The sequence below is a fragment of the Mycteria americana genome, chromosome 17, assembly GCF_035582795.1.
Source record: "Mycteria americana isolate JAX WOST 10 ecotype Jacksonville Zoo and Gardens chromosome 17, USCA_MyAme_1.0, whole genome shotgun sequence".
NCBI classification, from domain to species: Eukaryota; Metazoa; Chordata; class Aves; order Ciconiiformes; family Ciconiidae; genus Mycteria; species Mycteria americana.
Window position 1 is genome coordinate 7,713,044 of NC_134381.1, and position 24,030 is coordinate 7,737,073.

Below are 24,030 nucleotides of genomic sequence, written 5' to 3' on the forward strand. Positions count from 1 at the left end.
TGGGCAGGGAAGACCCTTTAGTGATGGAGGGTGCAAAAGGCAGGGCCTGGAGGAAGACAGGACACCCAGGGCTGGCTGGTGGTGGTGGTGGCCACCGCATCCTCCGTGCACCCCTGCTGCAGCGGGACCTCGGGCGGCAGCGCCGGGTTCAGCCAGTGCAGGGCCAGCCGGGCACCACGGGACGTCCCAGTGCCACCGGGGCTGGGGTCCGAGCTGGCTTCCAGTCTCTCATCTTGGAGCCGCAGCCAGGAGCCAGGGCTCGGGAGAGGGTTTCTATAGCAACAGCTGCCACTCACTCCCCATCTTGGATGTAAATTAGTTAGGATTTTATTAGCGTGCAGAATTTCAAGAGGCCGGAGCTGGCAGAGAGGCCTGGCAAATTCGGGACAGGAGTGGGCGAGGGGAGTCTGCCCCGGCACCGCCAGGCAGTGCCGGTTTAGGAGCATCTTTAGGAGTTTAGGACCAAGGCAGGTTTTGGGGTTTTCTGAATTGCCCGAATGCCTGGCTTTTCACCCCACTGACAGCATCGCCTCTGACGTGGCTCTGGGTTTTCCACGTCTCAGGCAGGAAATGGGGCTGGAGATGGGGCGCAGAGGCAGAGCGGGCTGCACCCACCCCGGGAGAAGCGGATGGGGTGGATTGACTTGCCCCAAAGCCTGGGAACGGGAGTGCTGTGGCATGACTGCCCCGTGCCGGTTGGTGGATGAGACCCTGATGGAGACGACGCCGTGAGGCGTGAAAGCCCAAAGCCCCTCTCTTTCTTGGAAACTCCATTGGGAAGACCAACAAGGACACGTTGATGGTGATGAGTCTGATAATATTTATTAGAACCTCACCTAGCTGCACTTTACTTTTGCTAGAGCAGCACTTTGTGGCTGCAGGCAGCTGGACCAATGCATAAGATGCTCCTTGTCTCACAGATCTTGCAATCCCAATTGAAGCATCGGGTAAGGAAGCGCAGCCTCGCGGCGTCCAACACGGGGCCACGTGGGGCACCAGCCTGCCAGAACCGGAGAGCTGCCTTCAGGCCCTGGGCTGGGCAGCTCCGAGGCTCCGGGTGGGAGTTTCCATACCCCTTTACCTCCCTTTTGCAAAGTGGTTCCTCAAGAGCGCTAAGGGTGTGAGCCCATCCTGAGTGATCACAGCTGGTGCAGCACTGCCTCTAGAGGGTTTTCAGCTGAAAGCTTGATGGTGAAGCTACATGGTGGTTCAGCAGAAGTGTTGGTGGCTACCAGTGATCTTCTGAGCCAAAGAGGTGAGGAACTGGGGCTTTCTGAGGGCCGTGGGTAGGACTGCAGCAGGGGTTCTTGCTTGGTCAAGGGGTCTGCTGGGTGTCTGATCTCCCTGGGACGTGGGGCTCCTTGTTAGTGGGATCGTGGCTGGTTGTTAGATGGGCTCAGCTCCTGCTTACGCTTCTCCATGGACATCCAGATTTTTGCTGGAGCTTACTCTGTTTGGAAGAGCGGTCCTGGTTGTGCGTGCTGCCCTGTTGGAGCTACCCCCTTTTGTACGCTCCAGTGTAAGCGTGTAAGGAGGGTGACTGTAACGCCAGTTGCTGCCCCCAGATCAAAAGTCTGGTGTAAGACTTGTGTGAAAAATCTTGATTACTATACGCTTTCCGGTTTCTGTGTGGTTAGGAGCCATACTTTCAGAGCTCCTATTTTCAACTCTTTGCCTCTAAGCATGAGGGCTGTGAATTTTCCTTTTTGATGAAAGAAGAGGTTTGGTTTTTTCCTTTTTTTCCTTCCATAAGTTCATGGCTCTGGGATCGGGGGCTTTGTGGAAGTCAAAAGGTTTCACAACCCCTTGTGACGATGCTGTGATATTTGCCCACACTGGGTTACGGTCGGATGGGTAAGGTTTATATACCTAGTGTAGGTGTAATATGAACGTGCTTGTGTGCAGCAAAAAAGAGGGCTGGAAGAGCCCTTGAAATACTAGAAGTGTGGGGCTGGGCTGGCTGGTTGGCAAGTGTCTACTTGATTTGGAAGGGGAAAAAAAAGCCAGAGTTTTGATGTTTTGGGAGTTTGTCATGCTGCAAAACAAATTACAGAGGAGTGACTGATGCTCAGCTTGGATGGGTTGTGCTGGGATCAGAAAGGGAGTTTTCCTGCCCCATCCTGTGCAGGTGAGGCCGGTTGCAGATAGACCCAGCTGCAGTCAGTGCTTGGGGGGACCCTCTTGGCCTCATCCCTAAATACTGCTGCTGTAATTACTACAAAAACCTGCTCTTCTCTTCCTGCACGGCGTTCCTCCTCTGGGCTTAGGTAGCACTTTTTTTTGTTGATTTGCTCCCTCCTTCGCTCCCTCCCTACCCCTTTCAATTCCTCAACACACTGTGGAAACATCAATTCATTAATCTAAGTAATAGTTATTATTCAGGAACCGATCTGCTATCGTGGCTTGCACTGGTGTGGGGGAAAAAAAACCAGTTCAGGTGCCGAGAAATTCGGGTAGGTGGTTGAGCTGGGGCTGTTGTTCTTTCCCCAGCTGCATGCCCCGGCGTAGGATGTTGTCGATGCTGTTGGGTTTAGCAGGGCTCTCCGCCTTGCCCAAAGGCTGTGTTGGCACAACCGCTGCCTGCTGGAAACTGCAGCCTCTAAGGCAGGGGTTTGCTTTCAAGATAAATTGGCCCTTTTGTAGGGGACCGTGTCCTAAGCGTGATGAAAATGCCAAATGTGCTGATAATGCAACTTGAAACGGATCCACGGGGACTTTGCGCTGGTGTCTTGAATGTTACTGTGAGTAGAGAAGGAATTGGGTGATGCGTGGGGTAACTGGGCTGCGAACTCCGCAGGTGGGTCAGCGCCGATGTGGGAGGCGTGATGCAGGGCTGATCTGGGGGGGCTGACTGGGGAAGGTGAACCTCTCCCAGTTTTGATGAACAGGCAAGGATTTGATCCCTGTGAGGTGTAGGAAGGCAGCACAGGCTGCGTTAGCCAGGGCACCGGGGCTCTGGAGACTCTATTTTTGGTGCCCCCAGGTCGAGTTTGGGCTCCAGGTCTTGGGGTGAAGTGACCCCGAGATGGTTGCGTCTGTCCCGCAGACGCAGAGCAGGAGCGTGCACAGCACAGGAGAGACGCAGTCTGGCTGTGAGCTGAGGGAGACCATCCCAGCCTTCATCATCCTGATGGCTTCCAAAATTAGACTGGGACCTTCCCGGGCTGCAGAGCTGGGGGCTTTGGGCAGGCAGCTGCTCCGCTTGGTCTGCCATGGACGACACAGACCTGCTGCGGGGAGCGTGAGTGCCTGGTGTTAATCGGCGTTTTGGAGGATGGTTGTCTCCAGGAGCATGGGCTTTGTCTGAATTTGCAGGAGGGGATGTAACAGCTTAGAGACACCCGGGTGCCCTCCCTGAGTTTGGGAGAAGAGGGCCCTGGGCAAGCCCCAGTTCAGAGAACTGACCTTTGCTGAAAGCAGCTGATCGCGTGCTGACCCTTGAGCATGTCCTTCAGCTCCATTCAAGAAAATGGACTTTAAGTGCATGCTTGAATTTAAGTGCGTGGTTAAGTATGTTCCCGTTCGCGGGCCTCAGATAGTGTAATGACTGCTGTAGAGAAGATGGCTGGATAAATCGGGAGATAGCGTGGCAACACAGCCACGAGCTCGTTCCCATCTCGCACGAGGCTGACTTTGGGGATTAGCACCGGGCTGCTGGCTTTGCAGCCCCAGGGATGGGGCTTTGGATCTGTCCTGCCTCTTTGCCGTCTCGCGAAGCCTCGCTGCATCCTCCTCCTCGCTGTGGGCTCCATCCTCCTCTTTCTCCGCCCATTGGCCCCTCTCCCCACGGCTGCTCCATCCCTCCGCCGCCATCCTGCTCTGCCGGCAGAGCAAAAAGCGCGTGGCCCAGATATTTTACTTCGCATCGGCACAAACCCACCCCAGCCCTTTCTGCAAGATGGCTCGGCCAGGCACGGTGTGGGCAGAGCCAGCCCCGCAGCCGGGTGGTGGGGGAGACCCCCGGGGCACCCCTGCCCCTCTCCAGGGCTGCGATTCCCCCTCTGCGGCCGTGCATCCGGCTGCTTTGGGCTGGCCGGGAAGCTGGAGCCCGCAATCAGCTCGAAAGGCAGCAACAGCAGCCTCTGCTTTTCCACACGTTGGTATTTTTAGCTCTGCTGTGCATTAGCGTGCAGGAGCTCAAACTGCGAAGCCTGGCTGAGGTTTTATCTGTTGTGACAGCCCTTAGGGCTGTAGTCAGACACTCTCTCGCTTGCTCGCTCCCTCTCTCCTTTTTTCTTTTCCTTTTCCCTTTTTTTTTTTTTTTTTTTAAAGTTTGCAGCTTGATCTGCTCTCTCCCTGTGGATACACGGTGCAGCTGTCAAGACAAGGGACCAAGGGTGGGAATAGGGTCCAAAGTGTGGTCTGCGCCCCTTCACGAGAGCGCTTTCTTCAGGTCCTTTCTGTATTTTTCCATTCCTCCTTGCTGCTGCTGTCAGGGCTGGAGTGGCTGGAGCTGATGTTGCAGGATTAGGTGCTGGGTCGTCCTGCTGCCCTGCCCCAAAGCATCTCCAAAAAGCTGTGCTGGGTGACAGCTACGCAACTACCGGGGACAGCAAAACGGAGAGCGAAGGCCAGCCCGGTCCAACGTGCGCCTGCTGGGGCTCGGCAGATCTGCGGCTCTCACTGCTGCTTCCAAACTCCTTGCATCCCCACCAGCGGTTTAGAGCCTAAAACAAATGTTTTGGGCTCCAGATGCCCCAGAGCGTCGGGGAGACATCAAAGTCCCTTGCAAGCCTTGCTGGCTTTCAACCCAGAAGGTTTTTACTGTGCCTAAATGGCAGGCATGACGTCTCTCGAGAGAACAGGACTCGTGAATCCGCGCTGGCTCTGTACAAACACCCAGTGCTTTGGTTTGGTTTCTAAGGAGGGTTTCCTTTATTGCTTCTCTTCCTCGACCCCTGCCACCCACCCCCCTCTCCCCCCCACCAAGCCGTTCTGGAGGCGAGGGACTTTCCCACAGCTCCCGGAGAGCTGCACAAATGTGAAGCCTCTCCTTCCCACCCCAGTACCTCTGAAAAATCAGCTGGAAATGTGGTGGCAGAAAGGCAGCCTTGGTGATGCTATTCAGAAAGGTGAGGAACCGAGGTGCTGACCAGGCTTTGGCTTTCCAGCCTGCTCGGCATCCTGCCTGCCCACGCCAGGCTCTGCTCGGGTAAGTCCAGGCCCAAACAGGAGCAGGAGTTGCCTGAAAATCTGGTGCCCCTGGCATTTGTCCAAGGTCATGGGGGAAGCCGTGGACAGAGGCAGGAATGGGACCTGGCTTCCTGTCCCATGTGTCCAGCCTTCCTCTCTAACCCTTAGCACACGCCTGCTTCACGTCGTTCCAGCTGGAGCTTCCTGAAATCCCGCACCCAGGTCTTGGGACGTCCGTGCCAACCCCGAGGTCTCCTGAATGGGAGCACAGACCCCACGTAGGGAGGGCTGGGTCCTCCCCCTTCTCCTTCATGGGAAGGGCTTCTTCTGGGTGCTCAACCAGAGGGTGTCGAGGAAAATGTCTATTTAGGTAGAAAATAATGATTAGGCATTTTCGAGGCATTTTCAAGGCATTTCGTGCCTGAGGAGACTGCAGCAGAGCCGGCACTGCAGTGGACCAGGGCTGCGTGTCCCGAGGAGGAGATCGGTGTGCGTGGATGCTGAAGGGGCTGGAGGGAAGCAGAGAGGGGAGAGGTGTTTGCAGTGGGTCATGGGCTCCTTTACATCGGTGTGTCCGCACCGCGTTTCTTTCTGGAGTCGCATCGCTTACAGGCGCAGCAGGTTCGGTGTGCAGGAGCTCCCGCATCTTTGTCCGAGCCAGCGCTGGCGGAGACTAAAAGGCTGCGGCTATGGGTCGGAGGGTGCCAGGAGTACCGGGGGCTGCTGCGAGCCAGCCTTGTCATCCAGTTATCTGGGCATAAACCCAACGGGGAGCCCGGGATGTCTCCCAGTGTCCTCCTGCTTCATTTGCATTGATGAGGCGTGGAGGGACATCCCAAAGTTTGTCTGGCGAGCCCATCTCGGGCAGCTTTTCTAATTAACTGTCCCCCCACTGTGCTTGCTCTGTTCTCCCCCCCCAAATTCCTCCTTTTCTTTGCTGGCAGCAGCCAATGCCGTGAACCGCGGAGACTAACTGCACAGTGCTCCCGGCTCAACCTGCAGCAGGGATCGCTGGAAATATCTGGCGTCTTTGCCTTTTGCAGAGAGCACCCAGGGATGAGGATTTTGCAGCTCAGTTTGTGGCACAGAGCAGCGCGTGTGGGGCTTCGCTCTGGCAGCATTTTCTTCACGCAGGTTGTCTGTGCGATCTGTGAGTCCTTGGTAGCAGCCAGAGCGTGGCAGGTACCTTTGCACAGAGCTTTGGCATCCCCCAAACAGCCCCTGCGCAGCTCCATGGGGTTGGGCTGCCATCCTCCTCCTCCTCTCCCCCAGCCTCCTGGGGAAACCCCACTCGTGGCTCCAGGGGATGGATGCAGATAGCCTGCATCGGCAAAGAAACCCCGTAAAGTCCAAGAGCCCAGGCTTGGAGCTGCTTAATCCTCTCTGTGCTCTCCCCCTTGACAAGGGAAGCTGCTACGGGCAGCTGGAGCTGGCTCCTGGTGTGTGCAGGGGCTACCCACACCCTCTGCCATCGCGGCGTGGGGCCAGAAACCTTTGACACCTGAGGAGCTAGATGAGGTCTAGGAGAAATTAAACATCGCTGCTTTTATTTCCAGATGTTAATCTGGGAGATGAAGGACTCGTTTGGGGGGGTAGAGGAAGGTGGTACTTTAGGAGCTTTTAAACTTTAAAAACACCCTGCGGCACCCATGTTAATGCACCTTCCTGCATTAATAGTAGTCCTTACAGACTTCCAAACACCCTAAAAATTGGGCTCTAAAATGCTGTCTGATGTCCCTGTGGAAGACAACAGAGAAGCAAGGGATGCCACAAGGGATGCCCACCGCCACACGACACTTCCCTCCTCGAGCCAGCTGAGCTGTTCCCGTGCCGTCGGACCAGTTGCTCGGGCGCTCCAGCTCTCCCTGCCCCGCGTCCTGGCAGGGGGCTGGATACAGCAGATCTGTGTGGGGACAAACCCCGGTGACTCCGGGTGTGCTTGGTGCTATAAAGCAGGCTCTCTCCCCTGCTGCCTTATATCCTTGAGCTTCCCAGGCTGCAAGCGGTTCCTCTGCTCGCACCCAAAACCACCCGCTTTTCGCTCATCCCACTCCTTTGCCTCCTTGCTCCGGAGCTGTCTCGGGCTCTCGGCGCGGCCGATGCTTCCGGCGCTGCCAGGAGTTTGATCTCCAACTGCTTCCCGACCCCCTCACGCATGTGGGCACCGGGAGGGGGGCTGAGAAAGCGGGGAAGAGATGAACAGCAGGAGAGAAAGTCTTCAGGGAGGGGATGGGGGAAGGATGAGGGAAGCAAGGAGGGGGGAGAAAAAGTGAGAACAGGGAGGAGGAGGGAGGAAGGAAGGATGCTGCCTTGTCTGTTCTCGGATTTATATCGGTTGAGTTGCACTGGATTAGCTAAAAGTGGTGCAGAGCTGCCTTCCCCTCCCCTTTCCCCCAGGCAGGCACTCCTATTTGAGGCTGAATGCCTTAATTCACTTCAGCTTCAACCTGCTCCTAATTGACTTAAACCACATGGAAAGAAACTCGGGTTCCCCAGCAAGCGGCTGCAAAATTACACCTTCAGTTAAGTCGGCGTGATTCTGCGTATAAAGCAAGCCGGAGCCTGGCGAGGACGTGTGCAGGGATAACCGTGTGCCAGGGGCTTGTGCCAAGCCCTCCGGAGCCCCACCGGGCTGCTCCTCTCCGGCGGGGTTTTGGTCTGACCCTGGGCAAGTTGGGATTTGGGGGTGATGGGGGGCTTTGAGTCAGTGGGATTTGGCTGTTGAGAGAATTGCTGTTTCTTCTCATTCCTCTCTCCTCCATCCCTCTTCTCCCCCTGCAGATGTCTGCTATAAAAAAGAGAAGAAGGAAAAAAACAAACAAAAAAAAACCCCAAAAAACCAAACAACAAAAACCAAACCTCCCCAAATGTCGTGGTAACGCTTACTGGAGGGCTGTTTCTGCTGCACATCTGATACGTATGACAGGGTCAGATTAACCCAGCCTCCGATTTCCAACCACAGCTATTCTGAAGGCACCAAAACCAATGCAAAACACCCCAAAGGGACTCCTCTGTCCTGGCAAGGAGCTGGGCAGGCGGGATGAGCTCATGGTGCTCTGGGGATGTGCCAGCCCGGTGCTCAGCAGGGCCAAATGCTAGGCAAGAAAGAGGAGATGGTACCGTGGAGATGAATCTGGTCTCCTCAAAGTCGGGCTTTCCAGGGGCCAGAGACCTTCCTTTGTATGTAAGGTTGGGGCTTTCAAAGGGCAAAAGGAGAGCAGTGATGTTAAGTGGAAGAAGGTAGGGAATGCCAGCGGATGCTCTCAAAACTCCTCTTCCTCGTGGACGGCTCTTTCGTCACACCTGGACACGCTGTCTGAACTGAGGCAGGAAAGGCTTTTTTCCCCTTCCTCCCATTCCCTCCTCTTCCAGCTCCTCTGCATCCTCCATCACCACTTCAGCCTTGCTACACCTCTCTCCCTCTGTTTAACTCTAAAATCATGGAGTTACCCATGGTTCTGGCTCAGCTATTGTTTAATGACACATTTAGCTGCCTTAGGCCCTAGAAAACGGGGCTGGAGGGGACATCTGGAGGCTGACGTACCCTGATGGCAGGAGGAGTTATGCCGAGACGGTGTTTATCTAACTTATCCCCACAGAGAGACCGTCACCCTGCACGGGGCTTCTCCCCAGGTTTCTCTGGGTGAGCTCTGCCTCCCACGGCAGCACCGTTCCCGTGGGGCGGCCGCCCAAAAACTCAATGCCTGCTCTTTGCAACGGGGAAGTGTTTGGAGGCGCTGGGGCCGGAGATGCTGAAGGGAAGAACCTTTCCCAGGGCAGGGCAAGCGAGAGGTGAGCTGGGACCCCCTTGGTGCAGGGCTCTGCTCCCCCGGCCGGTGCTGTGCCCAGCAGGCAAGGTACCCGCACCCCTCCCTGGGGCTGGTGGCAGCTGCCCGGGGGTCCTGCCGGTGACCCCCCGGCCGTGCTGCACGGGGGGGGGCTTACGAGGACCCTTGCGAGGCTCTGGTCGGCGCTGCCAGTCACCGGCCGGGAGCCTCCCTGGGACGGGGCCCGAGCGGGAAACTGGGGTGAGAAGAAGGGGTGGGAAAAAAACCAAACCCCGAACTCCCCATGGAGCGGGAAGCGGAGTCGGGAGCGCAGCGGCTCAGCGGATGGGGTTGCCATGGTGACGCGGCGGCGAGGAAGAGGAAAAGGCAGAAAATAGCCCGATGCCGGGCTGAGACCTGCGGGAGCCGCGGCCTGGCAGCCCCCCGCGTCCCCGGCCCTATTTCTGTCCTCCTTTCTTTCTCTTTTTGCTTTCCTCCCCTCGAACTATTTGATTTTTCTCGAGCCAGAATCGCTCCTCTCCGAGGAGGCAGCGGGGGCGACCGGGGGGTTCTTTGTCTGCAGTATTGGGGTGGAGGGCTGAAGGGAACGCCTGAAGGATGCTCTTCCGCAGGGCTGGACGTGGCCAGGTCCGTTCCCTTTGGGGCTGAAGGTTCGGAGGCAGCTACATCGCCCACAGAGGACCGAAGTGGGTCCGGGGTTAGGGTCACGTTGATGGTGGAGGACCTGGGACGGTACCTGGAGATCCCAGGGGCTGGCACAGGTTTGGTGGAAATACTCTTCTACCCATGCAAGCCAGGTTTTGTTTCCCGGACCGTGTGTGGGTCAGGTTGGGTCGTCTGTTGTCTTCTGAAAGGTGATGCCCAGTTTTAAGGAAGGAAAGAGGTTTTGTTTCACGTGCTGGATTGTTTTCCTCTTTGGGAAAGTGATGCTTCGTAACCACAGCAAGCCATTTCCCCTCCGTGAGTCAGACTGGGGCCCCTCGCAGGGTATATATTGGGACTAACCGTTGAGGCCAAGCTCGCTGCGAAGGAACAGAAACCCAGGCTGGCTAGGAGAAGAGAGAGCGTGTCCTTGTGTCAGGTCCTAGGGGGTCTGCCCTACAAAACGGAGTCACCCACCCATGCTCTTTTTTTCTTCATCAATAGCAAATACTGACTTTAAAGGTCCAGGTCACAGAGTTTGGTAGCCATGAGAAGATCTCAGCTTTCAGTAAAAAAAAATAAAGGTAGTCTTTCCATCTCTTGCGGCCGTAGCAAAAGCAATGAAGGAAAACGTGACATCCTAAATCACCAAAAAGCAGAAGATACACCGTAACCACCTCCAACTGAGCACTCTTTAGACACAAACTTTTAGACCCTCCTCATAGTTTTGCTTGGGGCTTGGCAACGACAGGTGAACGCCTGAAGCTGGCAGTGCTGCAGAGGGGGAGCTCGTCCTGCTGCCTCCTCCTCCTCCTCCATCCACCTCTGCCCCTTCTCCCCCCTGCAGCGGATGCCACCGCTGCGCCCGGGCACGAGCGCCCGTGCAGGGAGCTGCGAGCGCAGATGCACTCCGTGCACACCAGCGTATTCGTGTTGGTCTGGGTGTGCGTTTCCCTTTCCCCTTCCCCTAGTTGGGGTTTTGCTCCAGCAGAAACCTTCCCAGAGCTCCCAGCTTCTTCCTGCGTGGGAAGAAGCTATCGCAGCATCTCCCGCTTCTCCCTGCCTTTGTGCCCGTACGACTTCAGGCTGTGGTCTCTAATAACTCGTGCCGACGCTTGGTATCCAGATGGCCCAGCTAATATAGGGCTCGGAGCAGTAAATCTCCGTTACTGCGGCCGGTCTCGCCGTCCCTCGCTGGGGCCCTGACCCTCACCTTGCCCAGGCCCTCGTCCCTGGGAGGCCGGAGGGGAACAGGCACCCCTGCTGATGCCGGTGATGCTCCTGGCACAAAGGAACGCGTTGGGTCCTCCTGGCTTCATCAACTGTTGTTTTGGAGGCCGGCTCCTCTTGCGAGCGGCTAGGGCCGTTCCTCCCTTCCCTGTAATTCCCAAGGGCTTTTTTCAGACAACCCCGTCCCTGTCTTCCAAAGGAGGTGCCTGGGTGGCTTTATCTGGATATCTCCTACCTCTGCGTGAACACCCCATGTAAACCGTCCCTTCGCGCCCTTGTTCCTAAGCTAAGGATGGGGGAAGCGCCCACAGGGAGGCTTCCAGGTGTTGGGGTTTTTAATGGGAAAACATCACATTGAGGAAGCAGAAAGCTGCCTGGGATTGAAAAACGGCCTCAGAGCTGTGGCAAATGGTGCAGGATCGGTCCTTTCTATCAACTTCCCCTCCACAGCCTGGAAGTATTTTAAACACGAGCGTTTCTCTGTGTAGTCTAAATATTAAGCGTATCTTGGCTAAGAGTTCACTTAAACCAAGGATGGACAAATATCTGAAGGTCATAACCACCCCGCTGAGTAATTATTTAGAGTGGTCTAAGGGATATAACTATGGGTAATGGGATGAAAGGAGGAGAGGAAAGTGCAGCGTAGTTATCAGAAAATTCTCCCCGGTACCCTGCTTAGTGCTGCAGAGGGAATCGCATAGGTCCTTGATAAACCTGGCGGGGTGATTTATGGATTGATACGTGAAATGATGGCAAAGTCCCCAAGGAGAAGTGGTGAATGGCCCATCTCCTGAGGCTCTGCAAACTCAGCTCTGTAAATCTGGTAGACCACGGGCCACGGAGCACTGGGGCGGGAGAGGAGCTGTTTCACTGATGGATATTGTTGGCAGGGGACCAAATGAGTAGAAACTGGCCACAAATAAGTTTAGGCTGAAAATTAAGGAGCTGGTTTCTGCTGAAGGGAGGGAGGAGGCTCCAGGCCAGCCCCGCTGGAGCAGGTGAGAAAGCCGGTGGGTCTGGAGATGGAGGAGCTCTTGCATGGGGAAGAGCTGGCTGCTCGCAGGTGACGAACGCGGCAGCCTCCAGGTAGTCCTAAATTCCTGTATGGCGTGCTCTGTGAGGCCAGGTCCATCCTCCTGTCTCCCGTATTATGCTACTAATAATAATCAAAGCTCAGGGAGAGCAGCAATCTTCCTTGGCAAACACCTGGATGTTCCCCAGTGCATCTGGAGAGCTTCTTCTAACTTTAGTGGGTGATGCATCTTGTAACACTAGGGCTTATGTCTGTATTTTTGTGAAAATATACCTCAAAAAATTGCTGGTATTGGTTTGAGGGATGGGCTGAGTTACCTCTGTGCTCATTTATACCTGGGCATCTGCTGTCTGGGAGCTGGCTGCATCCTCTGCCTGGCAGAGGAAACTGCTTTGGTGAGGTGGGTACCAGGCACCAAGACAGAATCTTCTCATCCGATCTCCCTTTCTTCAAAAACTGACGACAAGAAAAATTAAAACACGGTGCTGTTTTTAGAAAGCTCTTTGCACAGCTGAGAGGGGTGTTTCCGGAGGATCCTCCCTCCCCCGGCATGTCCCACTCCTAACGTGGGATGGGAGAATTCTCTCCTTGGGCTTTCTCCTCTCCAGATGGGCAGTTGAAAGGCGTCTTGAAAGGACACGGGGAGATCAAGGGTTGCAGCGTGAGGAGCGAGGCCAGGGGCTGACACGGTCCTTTTTGGTGTCATGTTCGGCTTATCTTCCCTCAAGGAGGTGCGAGCAATGGGGAGAGGGGGCTGCTGATGGCCCCATAACCCTGTCTGCACGGGAGGACAGACAGACAGACTGTGGGAAGCGAGGAAGGAGGAGCGAGAGACTTTGGGGGGCCGTTTTGTGAAGGCTTTGGTGTGCCCCGAGCATCCGCAGCGTTGCCTTCCTGGGGCTCTGGGTTGCCGGCTCCCCACTCCCAGTGCCGGCAGGAGCCGGGCTCGGAGCACAGCCCTGCCCCAGCTTCCCTGACCTCCCTCCCTCCCGGCAGGGCACTGACCGCCTCTCCCACGCCCTGTGCCTCTCTACTGCTTCCCGCTCCCCAGCGATATTTTACATGTCGCCCAGTAATGCTTGGTTTCCTTAATAGCGTCTCATGTGGGATTTTATCAAAGGCTTTAGGACGATCCCAATAAATTATATCTACTGATTTCCCTTTATCCATTGTTTTGTTGATTCCATCAGAAATCCTCTCCCAGAGCGGACGTGCAGGCTTTGCCTTTCAGAAGCCACCCCAGCTTGTTCCATTTCTATCTTAGCCGTTTCATGTTTCAATTAATTTTGAAATATTGAATTATTGTTCTGGATAGCCCTCAGAAGGTATAATCCGAGGAGCAACGCTGGCTTGCGTTGCACCTAGGATCTGGGTGTAGCAACCGTAGTTTCTAGTCTTGGGCACCAAGAGGGGATGCTTTTGGTGGGACCTTCGCAGAAGTGGTGCTCATGCTGAGACCTCCTCCCTGCTTCCAGGAGCTGGGAACGTCCCAGCAGCGAAGGGATGCATCTGAAATAATCCAAGGTGCAAAAAAAAAAAACCACCGGCTCGCCTTGAAGCACAAACGCAGGAGGCTGCTCGTTCCCCGTGATGTTGGCTGAGCGCTAACTTGCTCCGGCTTTGTCCTTGAAACCCAAAGAGTAGGAGTTTGCCGCCAGGCTGGCTGCGGCGGTACGGAGCGGGGAGGAGGCGGCGAAACCAGCCCATCAAGGGTTAATCATTTCCATTGCAATTGTGTCATCTCTTTGGGGACCTCTCGCTCATTTTGCGAGCGGGCGCTGAAAGCCGAGGCGCGGGGGCTCGTTCTTATTCAGCTGCACGCAGCTTCAGAAGCACCGGACGGCCGCGCAGCTGGGCTCGGCCACCCCGGCCTTGCAGATGGATGGAGAAAAAGGATTTGTGTGCTTGCGTGTGCTCGCGCGCGGGCGCGCGTGTGTGTGTGTGCGTCTGAAACCTAATTGTCTGCTTTCTAATCCGTCAGCCGGGGGGACAGCTTGCACGAGCCCCTTCCAGGCAGGCTGATAAATGCAGCGCTGCCAGGCCCCTCTGCGATGTAGTTTGGTTTAATTGGGATTGCTACGTGCACGGACTCTGCGCGTGGGGAAGGGATGCTGTGCACGGGGAAGCGCGTGGCCGGGCTCCAGAGGGACGGACCCCTGTGTCCCGCCGGCCTCCCGATGGGGTCCGGGGAAACAGCATTTGGCAAAGTGACGCGAGGGTAACCCGGTGCTGGTCTGGGTGAGGCTAAGGGTGGCTCCGTGTTGAGTTAAACCGGTGACGTTAATAGTGGCGCTGCGTGGTCCTGCTCTTACGGACTTTGTGTCTCGGCGGGGTTCAGCCTCCCCCAAGGCTGGGCTGCGAGTACAGCCGGCTACTGGGATTTTGGGATCGCCCAGGGGGTGACGCAGAACGTGTCGACATCAGCGCGCTGGCTCGGAGACGTCGTCTGCCACCTTCAGCGCAGCGTAAGGAGCTGTGCAGGGCTGTCCCCTGCCCCGGCTGTCCCCTGCCTGTCCCCCCCGATGACCGGCACCGATGCATCTCCCGGGCATCTCCCAGCCCCGAGCACGTGGCAGCTCAGGGACTCCCCGAGCCAGAGTGGCATTTTGTCTTTAATACCCCTCAATGGATTTCCCATGAATTTGTCGAGTTGATTTTTGTAAACACGTAAGCTTTAATCATCCCTGGAGAGCCGTGGCAAGGACTTCCACTGCTTAATCACGCACCACGTGAGGAACCATCTCCTCTTGTTTCTTTTGAACCTGCTGCCTCTTAATGTTATTGGATATCTCCTAATTCTTTTATTGGGAGACGCAGTGAGCAATCAATCTCGGTTCACCTTCTTGAGGCCTCTTTAGCTGCTTCTTTCCCAGGCTGAGATCTTCCTCCTTTGGGCTAATTTTTTTGATCGTCCTACTCCAGACCTTTTTCCAGCTCTGCTGGTGACGTCAGGGCTCTGCGTGTGGCGACATCCTCCTTCGTTATGTAATCAAAGGCGATGTCATGATTACAGCAGATGGTATTTGCATCAGCATTGGTTGCTTAGCGTGTGTTGATGTCAGGAGATCCTTGTGGCCTGCCCAGTCACGAGAGCTTCTCACAAAGCTGCTGATCCTCAACCTAGGGGTTTAATAATAAAATTTTGCCTTTGAGTTCCCCGGCTGAAAGAGACAGGGCCCGGTTATTATTTATCAGGAATCGCTCGCTGGGCTTTGCAAGATATTCCTGACTTAGAGGAGTTACGTGTCCGTGTCGTTTCATCCCCCAGATGCAGTCACCTCCAGGTTGGTACCCGCCAACTCTTCCATCATAAATGCCCATCAGGTTTCAGGACAGGTGATTTGAGGGAGTCACGTTTGCAGGTGAGGGATTGCGGGATGGCAGACTCTGGCTACTTGTGTGGCCATTAGACATCTGCCTCATGGCTGGAAAATCAACTGTGTGGTGCTGCTTCATCCCAGACCCCAGCGGGGTCCCGGTGGCGCCGCGGGGTTTGGAAGCCGCGGGGCAGGAGCAGGGTGCCCGAGCCCAGGGTTGCCCCGGCCCAGGCTGGGTCGTGGTCCGGCACCTCTGCCCCTGCCACCCGCCTGGCGCGCGCTTGGGCAGGACCAGGGCGCACGGACTGACCCCGGCCCCTCGCCCTGCCCTCCTGCTGCCCCTGCGTCCCCATCCCTCCTCCTCCTCCCTCTCCCTTTCTCCCTTTGCCCTCTCTTTGCTTCTCTTTCTCTCCACACCTGCTCCTCTCCTTCCCTCCCTTTTCTCCTTCCTCCTCCCCTCGCCTCTCTCTCTATCCTCTTATCTCATCCCCCTTGTTTTTCTCCTCTCTGCCTGTCCAGCTGATTTACATGCACGCTGCGTTGAAGCAGCTCAGCTGGATCTAATGCCTCCTGCCGCGAGGAGCGGAGCCGTCTCCGGACTCGGCGCAGCCCTTCCCCGGGCAGGGGCAGGGAGGTGCTCTGTGCACCCCACCACCTTGGCCCACACTTTGGCCCCTTCCTGCATCGCCTTTCGCTCTTCATCCCCTCTCCTTCCCCTCTACACCCTTTATCCACCACTGCTGTCCTCTCCATCTCTCCTGGCGGGTCCCCGACCCACGTGCCCGTGCTGCCCAGGTCTCCTCCAGCCTCCCTCCTGGCTGGGTGCAGGAGGATGGACCAAAATCCTGCAGCCAGCCCGAGAGCTGGGGGCTGGTTCGCTGTAACTGGTGCCATTCCCGTGGCCTTGGCACTACCATTGACCCGAAAACCCGATGCTGAATATTCCCAGGTGGAGCCCGTGGGTCCCCCGCCCCTCCGCCTGGATCCCGGGGCCGACGCGGGAGCCTGGACACCTCTCCTGCGCCCTCCTGGCCCTCGCTGCTCACGGAGCCGGGACCGAAGTGCCGTGTTATTCCCTGGCTCTAATCACTCCCGTTTCCATTCTGCTGATTTGCATTTCCGCGAGAGGAAGATGCCCTGATTAATATCCCCTCAGAAGAGCTTTATTGCAATGGCTCCTGCCTCTCTAATTGGAAAGTGGTCTTAACCTTTCATGCAAGCGGCTGGGACGTTCCCTGCCTGCCAGGAACCCTGGGAAGGGTCTTGCTTATCCTGAATTTCAGGGGAGTGGGAGGTTTGGAGGCTGGCTCTGCCTCCGAAGCGGCGCAGGAACCCTTCTGCCGAAGAGGGCACTCCTGGGCATCGGGTCCCTGACGCCAGGGGATGGGACCATCCCCAGCACAGCAGGTTGTCCGAACAGAAGTCAAGGGGGGATCGCAGCAGGGGGACATGCTGGGATGATCCAAAACCAGCAAGCACCCAGCCAGCTCCGAGCCAACAGCTCGGCGCTCCCCACCCGCGTGCTAATTAAGGGCCCATCGAGGAGCGCGGTCCTGCGGTGTCAACAGAGCTGTTCCCGGTTTCCCTCCTGCGGCTGGGAGCAGGATCTGACCCGGCAGCCGGGATCCTACAGCTCTTGCTCCCCAGGGAGTCCCAGGCCCACCACTAACCCGCACTGGCAGCTTGAAAGCCTGCCTTGCACTTAGCTGCTTTCTCATCTTCAAAGGCTCTGAATGCCCAAGGAAATCAGACCTCGTGCCTTTTCTTCCCGTGCAGTCCCCAGATCCGGACTCTCATGCAATTTATTATCCCCGACACGTGCCGATCCCTCCCCAGCCCTGCGTGGGGAGGGAGCATCGCTCTGTCGCTCTTCCTCGGGTACCGGAGCCGGGCCTCCCCAGCCGTGGTGCGACGCTGCTGCTCCTCGCCCGCTCCCCATGGCTCCCCACCCCGTGACGCCGAAGGCAGGGCCGGGGAGACGCGCCAGCACGGGCATCACCAACTTTGTCCTGCGAAATCTTCCCGCTGGCTTCCCAGCGATGCGCCTGCCGGCCCAGTCTGGCAGCTGCCCGCTCCAGGCGGGTCCCTCGGTCCCCTGCCAGCAGGTTTTGCTGCTCCATCCCTGCGACCCGGGATCTCGGTCCCTGCGGCTGCGGAGCCTCTTTTCGCTGTGCCCCTCCTAAGCTGGTGATGTGGCTGCTTTATTAAGACCCCGACTTGCCTCCGGGGTGCTTTTACCTCCCCTTCCCCAATCCCTCTCCTTCTGAGGTTACAGAAAAGATATTTTTTTTTTTTCTTTTTAATTATTTTTTAATTTTGGTATTTAAGCTGGTTTAGCGGCTGCAGCGGTGAGTGTTCCTGATAAACAGCCCAGGAGATCCAGAGAATAATCTCTCTGCTTGGTGACGGCAGAGGCGCCTATCGCAGCTGCTGGCAGCACGCAAAAAAGCCATCCTCATCCGCTGCCTGCTCTATCAGCCCAGGGAGGGGAGAAATTGCCTCCCTCCTTAATCACAGAACTTGAAATCCCAGCTAGTCTGTACCTTTTATTCTTCAGGTTTGCGGGGCTTTGCCGTGTGGGTAGAGGGAGAAATAATCAGTGCTCGGATGGGAGCAGGAGTTGGAGAAGGGACCGGGAAGGGGTCAGGTGAGCAGCAGCTCCTCTCCCTTTGCCAGGTATCTCCTGGACTCGCCACCCCACAACGCTTTCGTGGCACATCTTTCTTCAGGGAGGTGGGTTAAGGCTGTATTTTTAATATTAAAGTCACAAAACGCGGTCAGCGTGAGCTGTTGTGTGCTCCAGAAGTTTTTGTAACGCTGTTCTGGTCGGTGAGAGTACGTGCACCGTAGACGTGCCTGCCAGAGCCCCGGTGCCGGGGCAGCTCCCCGAGAGATGTCAGGGAAATACAGTAAAAAGAGCGGATGAAAGGATACAAAAACACAGGGAAGAGCCAGAGATGCTTTGTTCTTGCCTCAAATAAACACCAGCGAGAAAGGTGCTCGAGCTTGTCCCCCATGTTATAGACCAGGTCAAGTAAAGGAACTGGGTTTGTGGCATAGGAATGGCTCAGACTTATGAGTATTGTCCAGGGAAGCCGATATGCTGGCGCTGGACTGCAAGACACCGCATTTCATCTGTAACGAATCTCTGTCTAGAGGATGGGTGATGCTGAAGCCATAATATCTGTCAGGGGGTAGTTCTGGGGTGCAGGACAGGGCTGGACGTACCTCGATAACCCCACAGTGGCTGCAAAGCAGCGTGCAGATGAAAGGTGCCTCCGCTCCGTGCTCAGAGCCGCTGAATGACAGCGTGGCACCCGTGCACGTGGGCTGTCACCGCTGACAGTCTGCTCAACCCAACAGTGGAAACACAAACGCCCGCCATGCTAGAGACTGGCGTCGGAGTCGCTGGAGATTGCCTTTAATGAGACAGATAAAGCAAAATGAAAAGCAAATTAAGATGCAGGGCTGTGGGAGCTGTCTTGAACGCAGCGCCGTGACTTTCTTGGGGAGAAGCTGGGGTTGCAAACAGTGGCAGAGGCACTGGAGAGGCGATGACAGGAGACGGTCGTCTTGCATGGACTCAAACCGGAGAGCAGGCAAGTCCTTCCCAGTGCCTTTTGCAGATATCCTACTCCTCCGCATCCCACTGTGAGATATGAAGCAGACCCCCGTGTCGCACCTTTGGTCTCAGGGTGCACGAAGCACGGTGTCGCTGTCGTCCCCTCTCTGCTCCCCTGTCCTCTCCCCCCGTCTCCAGTGCCTGGGTGGGTTTTGGAAGTCCTGCAGTCGCAGGAGGCGACTTTCCAGCCGCGTCCCAATGATGCTGATGGAAATCGCCGGCTGCCTGAAGCAGGGATGCTGTGGTCCAGGGCTGCCCAGGATATTGGCAGTCCATCCCAAACTTTCCGTTGAGCTCAGAGCATCTGAGCTATTTCTGTAAAAATCCTGCGCTGGGTCAGGAGGCAGGAAAGGGGCTTTTGCTCCAGCCAGGTCTGTTCTTGAGCAGAGAGTGTTTAACACAAAAACCCCTCCTGTTTCTGAGCAAAAAATGCTCAGGCGTTGACTATCAACGTGAGCAGCATTGCTCAGGCAAATGGTGTTTACACCCTGAAGCCTTCAGACTTTCTAGATTTCACCTGCTTCTCTGCAGAAACCCCTTGAGAAAATGTTACCGAACAAGGCAATACTTGGGTGGATAAATTGCCTGGAACAAACGAGCTGGAATTCGTATGATCCCATTCTTCATGTAAGAAAGATGTTACTCTTTAAGCAGTCCCCAGGGAAAGTGCCCACCCTGGGGAGCATCACCCCGGGCTGCCCGTGTTGGCCGTTCCCTGCTTTGGGCCAAGCTGCCTGGGTTTCCATGCGCCGCAGGGCTTTCTGCCATCCCTTCCCAGGAATTGGGGAGGGGGGGGGGAATCGCAAACAGCAGCAAAGCAAGTTTTCTCCCTTTTTTTTTTTTTTTTTTTTTCTTTTTCCCCAGCCCTGGGCTGGAGGGAAGGGGGATTTGGGGAGTGCTTTAAGACGGGCTGCAGAACCAGGGTGTGGAGAGGGAGGTTTGGTACTGTATTTTGCTGGTGCTGTGGGAGCCGATCCTGCCGCCAAAGACATTTTGGGACACGTACGCTCCAGTCGTCACTGCTCGACCCTCTCATGGCGTAGCTATTTCTGCCTCAACTTTCCAGCAAGCTGCCTCCAACGCTTCCCAGTCTAAAACCACGCTGGTTTAGAGAGCCAGTTTCATCCCCCCTCCCATGTCTCATTTGCATATATTTGCATAGCACACAGGTTTCTGGGAGGGGAGGAGGCGCTGGAGAGGCACATCCTTTATTCCTTTTTTTTTTTTTTTTTTTTTTCTTTTCCCCTTTCAGCAGAATTGTATTTATTTATTTAAACCCAGCGCTGTTGCTCTGAGGGGCTCATTCCTGGCCGGGTCCCACAGGTGCCTCACTGCTGGACAGACGGATCGGGCTGGTGCCCCCAGGCCCCATCCCGGCACCTTTGCTTTTCCCTCCGCCCCATTTCTAAAAGCCCCCCCGGTCCCTGCCCACCGCAGAGCCACCGTCACGCGTCCAAAGGTCCCCAGCCTCCCGCCACGGAGCACGGGTCCCCGCCGGCGCGCCGGTCCGGCATCTTTCTGGGTTGGTGACCGGTGGTTGGGGGAGGTGATGGGCTGGGGGGAATTGGCTTCTCAGGTCTGTATTTTTCCAGTTTCCCAGCCAAATTGGAAATGCAAACAACCCGCCTTCCCCTCCAAAATCTGGGCAGACGGAGCTCATGGTTTTTTGGCAGTGAATCTTCCCTTCCAGGGATGCTCTCAATGTAAAACGCCTCTGGGACCAAATGCAAGCTGGGTGTAAACTTACCGGAATTGCCACTCGCTATAGGTGATCGCACGGGGCCCTGTGCTCGCCTGCCTTCCCGCGGCATCTCCTCCGGCGGGCGCTGCTGCTGCCTGGCCCGGGCAGGGGGTAAAGGCTTCCTCCCCACAGCTCCCACCTTGCGATGGCCTTGCCGAAGAGAAAGAAAACTCCCTTTTCCCCAGGGTTCGCCGTGTTTTCCCTCTCCTTTCTGGTCCCTCTCTAGGTTTGGTTGTCTCCCTGGCACTCCTGAAGGGCTGGTCCCTTGGGATTTGCCACTCCTCTTGGGAAACAGCAACCCCCTTTCCCTTGGGATGGGTTTCATCAGCCCCAGCAATGGCCCTTCCCGTCCTGAGAAGGGAACCTCTCATTGCTCTCCTGCCACAGCCCCCCTCACCTTGGGGTGCTGGGGAGGTGGGCAGCTGGGGTAGCACAGGTTCAGGGGCATGTGGTAACCCCCAAACCGCTCCATCCCTGCGGGCAACCACTGGTGTGAACCTCCAGGAACGGGGCAATCGAGCTGATGCATCTCAGTGTCCTGGTTCTCGTTTGCTGGTGGACCCAAACGAGAGATTTGAGACTGGGTGTGGGGTTTGCCTTATGGGCCAGCATTTCTATTCTTTCTCTGAGTTACGGTAACGTGAACCCCTCTGGGGATATTCCACACACACCCTGTGCCGGGCGAATTCAAGGTGTGGTTTTAACAGAAATTAAACTGATGCATCCCCCCAACCTTATGTGTTCACCCCTCTCCACATAAGCCATCTTTCTTCCCGGGCCCTCGTGCCGTGTGGGCTGGCTGTGCTGCACGGCGGGAGGGTTACAAGCCGGGTGGGATCCCGGGGTGGTCAGCCGGGAAGACGCACGGTGCCTGCATCCCTGGTGATGCTCGGGGACAGCCCTGCCTGCGGGCTGGGCAGCCTCTTTGCACTGCGGGGTCACCCTGAACCCATGGGTCGCAGTCGTCTGCCCATCCCTCACGGGCAGCAACGCTGCTGGGGTAGAGCTAATATTGCCTGTCATAAAGAAATTCAAACAAGTGGGTCCAACCAACTCCTCTGCCTGGTCCTCTCTCCTCCTTGGCCTCGGGCACGTCCCTTCGTGTCTCTGCGACAATGTCCTTTGCTGTCAGAGGGATGAGATCAAGGTACCCCCTTACTGGCCTACTGAGGTGGAAGGGCAAATCAGCAGGAGGGGGGGTCTTGGGGTCTTGGTCTGTCACCAACGGGGCTGTGCAGACACTGGGCTCCCTTCAGCTGGATTTATTCCTCCTCCAGGGCACGATGAGGAGAGAGCAGCCCACGTGCATGGATGGGGACAGCAGGACGGGGAAGGTGACAGTGGCCGTTGGCATGTGGGGCGAGGGGAGGTAAGGCGCGCGGTTCCCGGAGCGGCGAGGTGCAGGGCGTTGGGACGTTGGGATGGGAGAGGACCAGCCCCGGGCACGTGGAGCCGCCTGGAACATCTCACACCTGGCTGGGGTTTAATTTTTTATGCAAACTCCTGTTTGCAGCGCGCACGGTGTTGCGGTTCCTGGTATTGCAGAGCACGGAGGCGAGCTGCTGAGCGGCTGCCTGCGCTGAAAGCCAGCTCTGACCGAGCAAGGGGGAGAGCTGGCTGGCTGCAGCCGGCACGGCGCGGCACGGCACGGCTCTGCCCGCCGAGGGCTCCGCCGTCCCTGTGTGCCGCGGAGGCGCCCGGGCAGGGCAGCGCGGCAGGTGGCACTTGGCCGTCACCGGCCACAGCCTGGGTACGTGGGATCCGGGCTGGCAACACGGCGAGGCTTTGCAGATCTCCGTGCTGGAGACCATCTCCTGTAAGACCTGGCCTCAGGTTATCGAAACCCAGAGCGTCCTCCGGGGCGAGGGCCACAGAGCCCCCCAGCCCGCGTGGGGACGGGCAGGGGGCTCCAGCACGGGACGCAGCCCGCTCCTTGCTCCCGTGCCCTCTCACTGTGAAGCTTTCCAAGCCGCCCAGCTCAGAGGCTGTTTGTCTTCAGCTTGACCGTTCCTCCGCCTCCCCCGCCTGTCTCCTCCGCTTCCTCATTCTCGGTGTCGGGTTGAGCAAGAGCAGAGCGGAGCCTCCTCGGGATCAGGGTGAGGCCGGGGGGGCCTCCAGTTCCAAGTTCCTTTTTTTTTTTCTCTCTTTTTTTTTTTTTCCCTCCTCCTTCACTCTGCACACAAAGCCGGGCTATGATGAAACTCCAGCTCCGTCTTGCTCGCAGCATTCATGCACAGCACATGCTGGAAATAATTGTCCTTGGTGGAGCTCTGCAAGCTGCAGAGTGATTTAACCGAAAAGAGATGGAAAGGAGTTTTATTTCTACACGCTGTCTTTCAGACTCGCTGCAGCCAAGGTGGATCGGAGCGAGGCGTGAGCTTGGGCTGGATCTGCAAGCCCTTTGACCATGGCCACGTAGCACCAAGCCCGAGTTAACGTATCTTGCCGTTCAGCAGCACTTATTACATTGGGCTTGGCATGGCTTTGATCTGCTCAAGCAATGCCCTGCGTAGCATAGGCACCGGTGCGGGCTCGATGTGAACCCTCCTCTTGGTCTCTCCAAATTTGGGATCAGATGCTGCAATGGGAATTTCTGTAGGTGCCAAGTCATGCTGATAAGGGAAATATGTTGGGTGCACGCTGCATGCAGAGTATTCGTCACAACCTGGCCTCTCCTTTATGTGCCTTAAATAAATCACAGATGATTTAGCGAGTCTTGCTTTACATTTTCTAGCTGTACAAACTAGCTGGCGAATGCCTGCTAGGAGTGTCCTGTCCTTTGCGTTATTTTGACGGGCAGAGGGAAGCGTGGTAAGCTGAAAGAGGAGGGTTGGCTCCAGGACCTTTTGGAGGTGTTTGGAGCAAGGACTTTGTCTGAGCTGCCTTAAGCAAAGGGCCCATCTTTGGCGCAGAAAGACCGGGCAAGGACGGAGCAGCCAAGGCCACCATGATATGTCTTTGAATGAGATTTTGCCGTACCCAGCGAGATCTCCCTGTCCTGAGCTCCAGCACGTGCTGGCAGGAGTTGCATGTGGGGAGCGTGTGCTCGGCACCATTCAGGATATAGCTTGTTCTTCTCCTGGTTTGCTCCTTAGTCATACCAAGTCCTCCTTCTCCATCTTCTCCAATTCACACAACAGTACTGCAGTTTGTCAGGCTCTGTTGTGGAATATCTGTCCACAAAAACATTTTGTTTTCTTCAAACTTCCTTTTCTTTCCTAACGGCCAACCCATTCTTCTGTGAGTCTCCATAGATTTCTGCTCTTGGTCACCAGGGATCTCCGTTATTGTCCATGTCAGCTGGCTTAGTACTTGGTGGTTGGTCAAGGTCAGATGTGACTGTTTTCTGATCCAATTGGAGAGAAGCCCCAAATCCTTTTGCCATGAAAACTAGGGACTGGTGGCACAACCATCCACCCCTTGGTGAGGGGGACCTGCTTGCCACTGCTTTTTTGGTTTCACCCGCTTCCGTTTTCTAAGAGCCAACTGGCGTGAGGAGCAACGTGCAACCTCTAAACTGTTTT

General features: G+C 56.4%; 1 protein-coding gene across 27 annotated transcripts in view; it reads left to right on the top strand.

Annotated features, from left to right (window-relative positions):
• The window catches only part of LOC142418077 (uncharacterized), a 127,154-nt gene that overhangs the window by 68,508 nt on the left and 34,616 nt on the right, over nt 1–24,030 (top strand). For 5 of the 27 annotated variants that reach the window (XM_075519405.1, XM_075519404.1, XM_075519406.1 and 2 more), the window contains exon 2: nt 21,784–21,875. The exons of 14 other annotated variants lie outside the window; for them this stretch is intronic. In XM_075519405.1, the coding sequence (XP_075375520.1) occupies nt 21,784–21,875 (92 nt within the window). Of the gene's footprint in view, nt 1–563; nt 1,256–21,783; nt 22,854–24,030 lie in introns of those variants that run through there. 8 more of the 27 variants (XR_012778184.1, XM_075519415.1, XM_075519418.1 and 5 more) reach the window with 5 other exon arrangements.